The 13201-nt window shown below is 32.8% G+C and overlaps 1 protein-coding gene across 2 annotated transcripts in view; it reads left to right on the top strand.

Moving 5' to 3' along the window:
• The window catches only part of LOC145321975 (uncharacterized), a 50985-nt gene that overhangs the window by 20055 nt on the left and 17729 nt on the right, over positions 1 to 13201 (top strand). For both annotated transcript variants that reach the window (XM_080163692.1, XM_080163693.1), the window contains exons 2-4: positions 7718 to 7836; positions 8659 to 8841; positions 9281 to 9479. In XM_080163692.1, coding sequence (XP_080019818.1) covers positions 7719 to 7836; positions 8659 to 8841; positions 9281 to 9479 — 500 coding nt within the window. In that variant the 5' untranslated portion in view covers position 7718. The remainder of the gene's footprint in view (positions 1 to 7717; positions 7837 to 8658; positions 8842 to 9280; positions 9480 to 13201) is intronic.

The raw sequence follows: 13201 nt of genomic DNA, 5'->3' as shown, positions 1-13201 counted from the left end.
TACGGAATTGTCCTCTCCCTAGCTCCCTGAGGATATAACTCTACGGAATTGTCCTCTCCCTAACTCCCTGAGGATATAACTCTACGGAATGCCCTCGGCTATTGACCAATTAAATTCTGCAATTTAAACCATTAATATGCTACATTTCACGTACGGAGACAAGTTTTATAAAAAGAATTATTATTTATCGCATCGTATTACAGACAGCTTTCCATGAATATTAACATGAAAATTAAAACCAGTTTTTTCAGCCTCGAGGAGCCGAAGGCCCCGACTAACAAAACTAGTATTAATTTTAGTAGTTTTGTTTAAATTTTCTTGGAAAATTGTCTGAAATTCGATGCTATACATGAGTTTTCAGTATGGCTGAAAACAGTTTTCTGCCAATGCCAATGATACTTTTCCATGTTATGAAAGTATCTAGTAATTATATTTTTGTTTCACCTGTTCTATACAAATATTAATTTAACTTCTAAAATATATCTCATCCAATTATCAACTAATATTGGCTGCGCCAATATCGTCAAGGGGATATGTATTCGAACTAAGAACACCAAATACATGTGGTAATATGTAAAACATGTTAAAGCAGCCAAACGGCTGCTTGCAAGCTGTCCAACCGCCATAGATGTTTTATAGTTAATTGTGCTCAATAATGATGGAAATTTTCAGCCGTCTATCTTGAAAAGTGCCCAAGAAAATATTGTTTCCCTCACAGGTGGATTATGGATGTATATGTTAAATTTTAGAGTAGCTTCGCAACTAAGAAGGACCTTAGAACTCTTTTATATTGATGGGGCCCGAGGTTCCTTAATTTAAAATTTATGTTTCCAATTATTTGTTCGATAATGAAGGCAATTCATTGCTTCAAGGCCCATCCCCACCTTTTCGTTTTCAGAGGCGTATTCAGAAGTTTTATATGGGAAAGCTGTCCATAAGTTTTGAATTAACTAAATTGATGAGAGCTAGCACTAAAAATCTCACTTCTTATTTTTTTTATATAAACTGAAAATAAGGCAAGAGGTTTTTTTATCCCGTGTGGGGCTTATACCTGTGGTTTCCTAACCCTACAGGGGTACCCAAAGCCATAAATAACCTAACCTAAATTAAAAAACAAACAAGTTTGAAGCTGCTCTCATCCTTTTTATAATAAAATAATAGTTTTAAATAGGCTTGGTTAAAAATGATTGGTTAAAAATAATTATACCCCATCTACTCCCTTTACCATATCCCCTCCCCTCCCACTGAATGAACGAACTGACCAAAAAATGAGGTCCATTTTAGCAATCTAAATAGGCGTATATTCTGCATCCATTAAGCCACCCCTTTCGACGCACCTATCTTAATTGCAAATATGCAAGAAGGTTTATTAGCAGATTAGATATATTTTCCCTATTCCTTAATCAAGAGGGAAGGGACATTTGGAATTTAAATCATACTCTTACCCAAATTTGTAAACATTATATCACATTCGTTGGCCTAAAGACTTATATTAAAACCTTCAATGGTTGGATCAAGCTAGTAGTGTCCAAAATAGTAATTCCAATCCAGAGGGTGGTTAATTTTGTTGTTAATCAGTTGGAATGTACATTAATTGATCGTCAATTGTCTTATCCCCTGAGAATCCTTTATTTATGTACATCCTTTTTTTCACTTTAACCTTTTATTTTGGCTAACTGGTGTAGATAATCATAGCAGAAGTATTAAGTAATCGCTGCGCAACTTGGCATCATTATTGTCCTTGTTTTTTTTATATTTTACAATTTTTAAGTAGGGTTTTAAAATATTTGTTAAGTGTTTATGGTTGGGTATGTTTTGAAACTATGTTTTTGTACATCTACAAATTTTGGACAGCATTATAATAGCAAAGATTTCATCGTTTTATTTGGTATTTAATTCTATGATATCTATAAACAAAAATTCTAGCTTATTTATCGCAGATTTTTTTTAAAAATTTGCAGCTATCTTTACTTACACCCTTGAATTACAATATTTTGGTTGTTTATTGGTAAACTTTTTTTGCTGTATGTAGAAACAACCTCTAACCACATATGTAAATTACATAGCTGTGGTTGTATACAATTAGAAAATAATGCCTTGAAGCACAAATATAGGAAATTCGGTCAACATTAATGCAAATTTTAAGTAGCTTTTTTATAAGTTATTTAAATTGGTATCCTTTTTACTTTACTTTCCATAGTCCGAAAAATCAGGGTAAGCGACTTTTTCGTTTGTCTATTAATTTAGTTCAGGTTAGATTATGTTAAGTACTGTGTGGAACTGCAGGGTTAGGGCCATGCAGGTTTAGGTCCCCCCCCCCCCTTTTAGTTTTTCATAGGAAGATAAAACTAACCCCCCACCCAATTTAATTCATAGTAAAATATGGGATAAAAGTGCATAACTAGCACTTTGAGTGAAAGAACCCTTTTTTTATATATTTCTCAAAATACTGTTCACACATATATTTGTTATTTTTATCATAGTGGTAAAGTTTTTCCTGAGATTTCACATCCCACTCCCTATCATGTTATCCACTAATCTACAGTAAAACCAAAATTCTTCATAATACAAATTCTTACAGGTTTCTGCCTTAATCAGGGTTGCCACAAATAGTTCAATTTATTTTGCTTTTGAATTACATTTTTTAAAATGTATTCAAGGATCTTAAGGTCTGATGGGACAATGTATGTTACATTGATGTACCCCACAATTTTAATAAACAAAGTTACCCGTTATGGGGAAAAAAAGTTTAAAACTTCTGCTTTATACTACTCTATCACAAAACAGCAAGGAGTATATTATTTTACCTTGTTGATTGAAAGCTTGTATTGTTCAGTTTATTTACTAAGTATATTTGCGACAACTTATATTTAATAGATTCTCCCAATTTTTAACATTTACAAAACAGCCTGCTTTATTGCTTCAAGATCCATGTCAGATCTATAAAGGAAATAAATGTCTAGAAATGAGCTCAGGTTTTCCAAGGAATGAATGTTTAAAACTCATAGTGCTCCAATAATCCATAATTAACTCTCATTGGCCAGAACGATGAGACCCATTATCTTACTTTATTAAAAATAAATTCATTTTTTTTCATTTCATGTTGCTATTTACATTATATTGAAGTATTTAATTTCTAATCATAAAAAAAGAAAATTTAAATTATTTAAATAGTAAATTTTAAAAAACTCTGTTTTAAAAGAATTCGTTTGTGGTGACACTTCCTTTTGTGTGTTGAAATATTAAAACTAAAATTTTAATCATATTAACCCTTTGTTGACAGTAATGTGAAAAAATATAATTGAAAAAATCTTTTTAAAATCCTTAAATTATTAAATATTTACTTCTTTCTTTTAGATAGTAATGGTGGGGGAGGAAAATTTCTTTATGTACTCATAGAAAACTAGCCAATAGTGAGATAGTTATATCGAGCCAACTCTAGTATTTCTATACCTATACATTTATGCTGCTATTCAATAAAATTTTATTTTTGGTGACTCCGTACTATGGCCTTGAGCCATAACTACATACATATATGCACCTCATTATTACTATTTATATTTTAGATTTGGTAACCCTGTCCTATATGCCTAGGGCCATACATACCTACATACATACATGCACCTCATTATTACTATTTATATTTGAAATTTGGTAACCCTGTTGTAAGGCCTAGAGCCATACCTACATACATACATGCACCTCATTATTACTATTTATATTTTAAATTTGGTAACCCTGTTGGCCTAGAGCCATGCCTACATACATGCATGCACCTCATTATTACTATTTATATTTTAAATTTGGTAACCCTGTTGTATGGCCAAGAGCCATACCTACATACATACATGCACCTCATTATTACCTTTTATCATACAATTCACTAATATCATTTGCATAATTCTGAAATGGCGGTTTCTAAGGTTTTAATATGCATATGAACACAGTCCTTAAGTCTTCAGTGAAAAACTAACTGGATAAAAGGGGGGGGGGGCGAAAGTGACACTTTTTGAAACCAAAACTAAGAGTCAACAAAGGAACTCAACTAAAAAAAGGGTTACAGGTCTGAGATTTTGCATGGCAGTTGCTTTATAGGGGTACAATATGGAACTGTGAAGAAACGGCGGCGCAACCGCCGAAAACCGCCGTTTCCCGCCATAATTTTTGTTGCCTTTTCTCGGCGGTTTTCGGCGGTTGCGCCGCCGTTTCTTCACAGTTCCATATTGTACCCCTATAAAGCAACTGCCATGCAAAATGTCAGACCTGTAACTCTTTTTTTAGTTGAGTTCCTTTGACTTTTAGTTTTGGTTTCAAAAAGTGTCACTTTCGCCCCCCCCCTTTTAAGATATTTTAAACTTTTCAGGCTATTATTATTTTACCAAAAGTAGTAGTAAATCTTAAGCTTCATACAAAAAAACTTTCTTTTTGATTGATGAAGTTTAACGTACTGTTAAATTTAAATTATTTAAAACCTAGAAATCGGCGATTAGGTCAATTCATCAAGAAGCATAAATGTTCAGATAAGAATGGAAAAGGGGCACAGTTAAATTTTAAGTTAATCTTCTGTAAAAGTAACAGGATGTCTGTGTCAAAGGATCTCGCTATCCACTAAACTGATATGATTCTCCTTTACAATGCAGCTTCCCATATAAGGATTTTAACTTCTTTTTTTTGGGGTGGGGGGTAACCTAGGAGGTTTACTTTCTGAAACTAAAATAAAAAATGAAGGGGTCTAATTCAACCCCCCACCACCTCAAGTGCCCCTAGAGGCTCTAAGGGCGTAGCCGCTAGTTCCACATTTATAAATTAGTTGTTGTGTTTTCAATCTGTACTTAAGATCTTTGTAACTGCTTTTCAAGTATAGCTGTTTAATAGTCATTCGAAGTTTTAAGTCTGCTTTAATCTGCTCGGAAAGGTCGATTTCTCAATAGCTATAAATTTAGAAAGTTCTTAAAGATTATTAAAAGTTTCACTGTTTATTAAAAGCAGAAAGAGGGGAGAGTTATGAGAATTATCAAAATGAAGAAAATAATGATCATTTAAACAAACAGATTTGTATTGTTAGCTATTATGCCTTTAACATTTTCTCCGCTAACCACTGAAAAGATTGAATTCTCAGTTTTGATGTGGTCCTGGAATGATTTATTTCATTTTGTTTTTCAATTAATATTGATAGTTAGGCTATTTCTCAGGATTTTTCCTTCCCGCATTTTTAACCCCTATATACTGGTGGCACAACCGCTAGTAACCAATAAGATGCTTATAGATATTTGTCTTTATATTTTCGCTTTTATTTTAAATTTTCTTGCTAAAATTAAGAAACTCCAATAGTTAGAATCAAGGAGGAAAGGAACATTGGACTGTAAATTTTACAATCCCTTTCTCTCATTGATTGGTTAAAAACTTGTTAAAATCTTGTTTGTTTTGTCCATTGGAGTAAAACACTAGAGGGAGAAAGGGTTAAATAACTGTATCTCCCCATCGCATCAACCTTGTGCAACCTTTCTATTGGGTCATTGAAAATCAATCAATGGTGTTGCTTATTAGCAGTGTAAATAATCTTAATCAGAAAGGATAACTTTGTTTATCATCTTTGGGGATATAAATAAATTTAGCGTCCATTGTCTTATCCCTTAAGATTCCTGGTTAAATTATATTATTTGATCCTAATCTTGGGTTTAGATTTAAAATTAATGGAATAAGGAATAATTCTACATATGTGAATTTATCTTCGTTTTAATCTCATCCCCAGGATCTAGAGGGGGGGGGGGGGGGTGAGGTCATTTCCATACTAACGTAATCAGGGCTTTAGGCTTATATAGATACATTGGAGAAATCAGTAAATTGATACATAGCTTTCTGAATATTAGAAATTTTCTTTTAAATCATTTTATATTTTCTGGATTAATGGATATAGAATGTACGTGGAAATTATGACAATGGAAAAATTGTCGTTTATTTAGGTTGTTGCCATGGACATCATTTATTGGTCAGTTAGTTCATCCAATAGAAGGATAGAAGGGGAAGGGGTGGGGGAAGGGATGGAAAAAGGGATGGATAGTGGTATCGTTATTTTAGCCAGCTACGTGCTTCACTTTATATACATGACGAGCGGCTACGCTCCCTAGAAGCATCTAGGGGCACTTAAAGTAAGAGGAGGAAAAGTCGACCTCATCCCATTTTAAATTTGAGTTTTAAAAGAGTAACAACCTATTTTTTTAGGGGGGAGAGGTGGTTGAAGACACCCTCCCCAAAAATAGTTCAAAACCTTCCCAGGGCCTATAAGAAGCTTCACTGTAAAGGAGAACAATCGGGACAGACAAAAAACACTTACTACTTTATATAATAGGAGTAGCGAAGCTACTCCATTAATCACCTTTTCTGTCAGTCATTCAATCATTTAAACTTTGATAAGAGTAATTATATTTGATTTTTTTGTGAAGATAAATAGCATTCGGTATACTATTGACTTGGTCCGTCAGTCTGTGTGTTTTACTTTCTATAATTTTTTTTGTAGATTTTTATAGAAAAGCTTTTGATGCAGAAATGATGGCCCACCATTCATTATTCATTGTATGTACATATTCTGTATACATCAGGGATCTTAAGGGATAAGACAAATTATTGGTTGAAAAGTTTAATTACTACTAGTTTTCAATAAACCAATCAAAATTCAATTATCATTTTGCTACCAATTAAATTCAAGGCCAATTTCTCCCCGCTCCCTGGTATACACAGATTTGATTATTAAGCGATTAAAGTATTTCTAAAGATTAAATACTAAGCTACCTGTACAATATGTATTAGAAGTGAAAGTTTTTAAGGTTTCCCATTGAAGAATGTATTACTTAAAACCGAAAAAAAAATTTTTGATATTCGTCTGTGTGATTTCAACCCTTTTTATGTTGCCCTATAACGGCCTAAGTGAAGGACGAAACAGATAGTCTAATACTTCTTGTATTGTTATTTCAACTTTGAATTTAGCTAAGCATAGCAAAAACAAAATAACATCTTTGTTATCAAACTTTTTAGTAACTTGAATATTAAATAACATTTTCATTTATGGAATAATAAGAAACTAGCGGCTTCGCCCCTGGCATCTAGGGGCTTTGCCCCAAGAGGCAATTTTAAAAAGTTAGTCAAGTGTTTAAAAAAATATGATGTGAGTATGGGAATCAATACATCTTCTATTACCCAGCCTATAAAAATGCGAATGGGTCACCAATTTTCGCAAATAAATGGGGAATTCGCAAAATAATTGCAAAATAATTTTTTTTTTAAATTGGTTTGTTTTTGCTTTTTGGGGGTGTTCCACCCCCAAGAAAATAGCCCAAAACCACCACAGGACCATTAGGTATATTTCCTGAAGAGTAGAATCCAATCGGTTCAGTTGTTACCAAGATCTTAAGCTTCAGACGGACGGACGGACGGACAGACATCATTCTACTTTGTATTATAGATAAGACTGATAGAGATGGGCGTACAGATATATCTTACTTAAAGAGTAAATTTAATTCAGCGAGGAATATTACAATGTGCTGTAGATTACACTAGTACACAAAGTTTTATAATTCCATTACCTTATTCACTGGCTCAAAAACTTTGGGTACTTTTCAAACTAGAAATGTCCAAATTTTTCAGCTAATATTTCAAATTATTATTAGAGATCACATAGCACCTATGAATTTATTGTTTTTAAGACTATTTTCTTATTTAGGATGATTGACATGGCCCCGAGTACCTGCAAGCTGATGATGTTGTCCACAGTTTTGACCTCGTTGCTCTGCTGGCACACTGTTCACACACTGGACCTGGATATTGTGCAGGTTTCTTCAGGTACATAAGTTTTCTCCAGTGAAGCTTCTCTATCTATAATACAAAGTAGAACAAAGTAGAACTGTGTCTGTTTGTCTGTTGGTCTGTTTGGACAATTCTAACATGCCTAAATTAACGAATAAAAGCTAACTATCTCGGACGGACGTACGGACGTACGGACCGACCCTAATTATATAAAAGCTTCGCTTTTAAATAGTGGGGTCGACTACCCCCCCCCCCCATGAAAAAAAATCCCCCCCCCAAAGAAAATTTTTTTATTTAGATTATTTTTTAAAATCTAAATTACGAAAAATTGGTTTAATCAAATCTCTAGAAGCAAAGCGCCTAGAGACTATGGGCGAAGCCGCTAGTTTTTTTTATATTTCTCTAGGAAATGAGGGGACATTGGACTGTAAATTACACTGGTACCAAAAGTGGTACCAAAAGTTTTATAACCACTTCATAACATTTGTTGGGTGCTTTTATAAAATATTGATGGGTTGGTTCAAAACTAGTAAAATACAAACTATTCAACCAATAAGTTTAGTCTAGAGAAGTTTTACTTTATTATTGGAGATTATCCTTCATCTCCAAAGATCTGACTGTGTGTCCGTCTGTTGGACTGTTATGAATATAATATCATGTGTTTTTGCTTCGCTATTAATGGATTGCATTGTTCTTGTTTACATCGGATTTATGTGTACACTAATGGATGAACGAACTGACTAATCAACGAGTTCAATGTTAGCAAGCTAGCTAATTTGACGACAATTTTCCCCTGTCATTATATCCAATTATGTTGTAAATCCATTAATATCTTATTATAACATTTGTATTCTATAGACGAGTCATCAAGCGGTCAAGTGCTGAGACTCGAACCCGACAGTGTTGGCGAGCTTATTGTGTCTGGAAAGAATGTTCCTAGTTACCTGAAACATATACAAGAATGGTCAAGACAGAAGAGGGAGGCTAGAAGTCCGTGGTGGAAATCTATTCTACAATTTGGCAAGGAAAAACATGAGAAAGGTTAGTAATTAGTTTAACAAGGGCTAGTGAGATATGTTGCTTCTAAAATAAAATAATAAGTTTATCTTATATACAATATCTGAAGCCTAAGATCTCGGTAACCGCGAAACTTATTGGGCTCTACTCTTCAGGGAATTTATTCTGGTCCTGAGGTGGTTTCAAGCTATTCTCTTGGGGGGTGGGAAGGGGGAAGTCCAACATTCATTAGTAGCGAACCACTAAATATCGTGCAGGTACAAACGCATTCATTTACTTATAGAGCATATGTTAATTGGTCATAAAAAGGAAAAAAAATAGGCATTATATCATAGAAAAGCGCAAAAATTTATGAAATTAAGTATTTGTCTTTTAAAGCACGACCGACGAGCCGAAGTAAGTTTAATACTGGATGCTTATTTGTTGTATTGATATTATTAAATTTAAATACTTAATTTTGTAGGTGTACCAGATAGTCTAATAATAGAACCCGAAACGAACCGCCGTACCGGAGGCCGCCCTGCCAAGCTGGCGGCCAGCCAGGGCTCACCTGGAACTACGCTGTCACAGCGGCCGCCCATTGAGGAGCCGCCAGTCAGCCCGCTGTCTAAAATGCTTGGCGGCCTACTTCCAAATACATACTTCAGTAAACCTAGATTTAGGTAAGTTTTTATTAGCGAGACTACCTTATAATTTACTAAGTCTGTTTATTTGTCTGTAAATAACGCAAAGGGTTAAATGTATTTTTCTCTTCTGCTATTTAAGATATCTGCTGATTTTTCTTGTGAAGATTCCCTGTATCAAAGTGTTTTGGAATACATTGCATTTTTTTGTCTGTCAATCATTAATGCTTAGCTCAATAAGCCTTCATACTTCTTCAGAAAAAATGTGATTACTTCAGCTCGTTGTTACAATACCGCTCAAATATTTATCAAACTTCTCTAGACCTATGAGTATCTTCTTTGTAAAAGAGATCTACAAATAGTTATTAGCGAGATCCTTCGCTACATACAGATAAACACAGGGAAAAGACGGACATCCTTATATAGAAAGATTATTTGTTTTAAAAGGATAGTTGCATGAAGTGCATTTAACAAGGTTAATTACAAGCATAATTTACAAGAATTCAATCTATCATACATAATTTAAGTGTAAATGCACTTCGTGCAACTATCCCCTTTGAGCTTCGCTACTTCTGAATATGGTCAATCCACTTTCATGCAGGGAGGTTAATTGGAATGAGAATTATACTAAAACCCAAATTTACTACGTCTTCTTATTAGATGGGTAAAAAATTCTGGGTGTTCATATTAAATTAGATTGGTTAGTTTATAATTATTAATGTCAATACTTTCCTAAAATTATTTTTATTCACAGAAGGGTTTGTTTTCTAACAATCAATTTATCGTCCCTTGTCTTATCCCTTAAGATCCCTGCGTTTCTTATCTTATTGCTTTAAGTATAGCGTGTGTTAATGTATTTTGTTTTAAGTGAGATGACTAGGACAATTACAAAAATCCGTTGACCAGGGATCTTAAGGGATAAGACAATGAACGATAAATTGAAAAAAAAAAAAACAATATAAAGTTCTTTTGTAGATTAAAATCATTGGTTAGAAATTTGAACGCTATGTGTTTTTTAGGACCCCGTGTGGTTATCGTGCCTATAAGAATAAGATAACGTGCTTATATATAAACTATTAATACTTTTAATATTCACAGTCTAATGTTCCCTTCCTCCCTGTTAAAAACATTTTCGTTTAACAAGGATGACAACATTAAGGTGGCGCGGGCATAATGAAAATTTCTAAAATAATGTATGCTTCTTGTTTGAGCTTGTAACTATAATCATAACATAGAAGTATTAAGATGTTTGTGTGTCTGTCTGATTGTAACGAAAGATCTCGCTAGCCGCTAAACTTATATGGTTTTCTCTCCCCTATCTCCCATCCTTTTCTTTTATTTGTGAAACTAAAATTCAAATACTACACCCCCCCCCCCCCCCCCAACTATTTTCAAGTGTCCCTTAATGCCACTGGTTGTAAGGATTTCCTTACCCTGTTAAACAGGCGCACTCCATTACCTTCATTCTTAAGACTTTAGGAAAAAATTAAAAAGTTAAATATCTTTTTCTAGGAGTTAAAACTGTCTCTTTAAAAACAAATCCTTTATCATGAGAATTTAAAAATATTTCATATTTTCCCTTTTATCAGTTTTAATAATACATTACTAAATATGATAAGAAATTATTAAGTTTATTTGAATAAATCTTTCTATGTAAATAAATATATAGAAATCTAGAGACAGCTCGGAAATAAAGGAATTTCATGTCTAATTTAAAATGAGACACAATTACACTGGTACCCAAAGCTTGTAATCATGTTGTTTGGTCCCAAATTTGTAGTGTCTAAACTTTTCAACAGGGGTAAATCTTATTATCATCATTAAGCACATCAATTTATCGTTCATTGTCTTATACCTTAAGATTCTTGAATTATTACTGAGTCGACGCGCTATGTATTGTCAATTTAAGGTTCTTTATTTCTAAAATTGAAAGATAAGTTTTTTCCACTCTTTTACTCTTTAAAATTCTATAAAACGGATGAAAACATTTGTAACAGCGATCATTTAGACATGCTTTGCTTATATAACATCATGCCTAATGGAAATATTCAATATTTGAAAAATAAAACTGCATTATAATGTCTAAAATTAGCTAAAATATTTAGTACCAAAATCTAAAAGCATTTTAAAAAAATTACTCTATTTAATTAGAGAGAGGGGGGGGGGCAATGGGCTGTTTATTTCACTAGTCCCCAAACTATCATGATAACGTTTTCTAATTCGCTGATTTAACAACTTTGGACACTTTTAATGGATTTTGATTGCTTGGTTTTTGTCCAAACGTTTTAACCACCAATTGCAATCTTCAGAAGGGTTAGTTTTCTGTATTCACATTGGGTATGTACATCAATTTATTGGCCATTGTCTTATCCCTGTTATTTAATAGTATTCATGAAATGTTATAAAAATTCATTACTTACAATCAAGCTAATACATATTATATACGGTGTTCATTCACTTCTTCACGCGTATCACAATATCTTGCCTTTAGAAATCCGCAAATTAACTATGAAAATGGCTATCCCTTCCCCCTTTTCTTAGCTTTTATTTATCCTTAAACATTATGTTTACTAAATTGTTTTTTTTTGAGAATATGAAATGCAATGTTGATGTAATTTTACGCGGAATTTTATGCACACTTTACTACACATACTTTTTAGTTACCTTACAATGTAGCAAATAGTTAAACTATCTATTAGATGAACTGAAAGTAGTTGCCGAATGTGTACGCAGTTTCCTGAGTGTTTCCTCATCCTAGCTCAATATTTACTACTAGCTAAAAAAGCTTCAAACTTTTCAAAAAAAAATCCAAATTTTAAAAATTCAAATTTATAATGTATAAATCGTTTATACATTCAAATTTTGAATTTTTTGAGGGAAGTTTGAAGATTTTTAGCTAGTAGTAAATATTGAGCTAGGATGAGGAAACACCCAGGAAACTGCGTACACATTCGGCAACTATTTTCAGTTGACCATCTATTAGCCCTCAGGTTCAAATCTGTACATTATAGTACTATACGTTATATCTGATGCAAATTAACCATTGTTGGAATGCATTTGTTTTTACTTAAGACACATATCTTGCAGTTAATGGGTTGTTTGATTCACTTTTTTTTATAGGTTATAATATACAACTTTTTTGCTTATCGAAATTTACCTGCTACCAAAAACATAAAGCTTTCAGGGAGTTATTTTTTTATCTAACATTGTCCAATCTGCAACTTGGGATAATGCATGTTTTAAAGTCCTGTCTACTTAAAAATTAGTTATTTGCAATTTCGTGATTTGTTTTCTGTTACTTTGTATAAATTCTTTTGTAAAGATAACATGACTCTTGATAACATTTTCAATTATCTTTTATATTATTCATATTTTAAACTTTTTATCCAAGAAGGATATATTATCTGAAGAATAATTTTTGCCTCAAATCCAACTTTTTTCAACTTGTTAATTTATCAATGAGACTTAATAGTAGGTATACATTTTATAAAGTAATTAATAAAAAATTGACGGACGGATAATATGATTTATGGAACAGATGCTTAATAGTCCTGAGAATCCTTATGTGAAATTACAGAAGCTTAAGTCCTGTAAGAAGAGTATTATATGTTACCAACTGCTTATATATCTTGCAACAAATTCAAAAGTTTATCTCCTATAGCAGCTTAGAAAATTAAGTTTCACTCAAGAAATCGGCAATACTTTTTGGATACATGCACAAAAGAGTTCTATTGCTCTCTCTCTTACCTACTTAGTATAAA

This window comes from Acartia tonsa, chromosome 6 (assembly GCF_053477335.1).
Source record: "Acartia tonsa isolate MP-2025a chromosome 6, ASM5347733v1, whole genome shotgun sequence".
NCBI lineage: Eukaryota > Metazoa > Arthropoda > Copepoda > Calanoida > Acartiidae > Acartia > Acartia tonsa.
The sequence above is the reverse complement of the archived record's forward strand: the minus strand, read 5'-3'. Positions and strand labels throughout refer to the sequence as shown.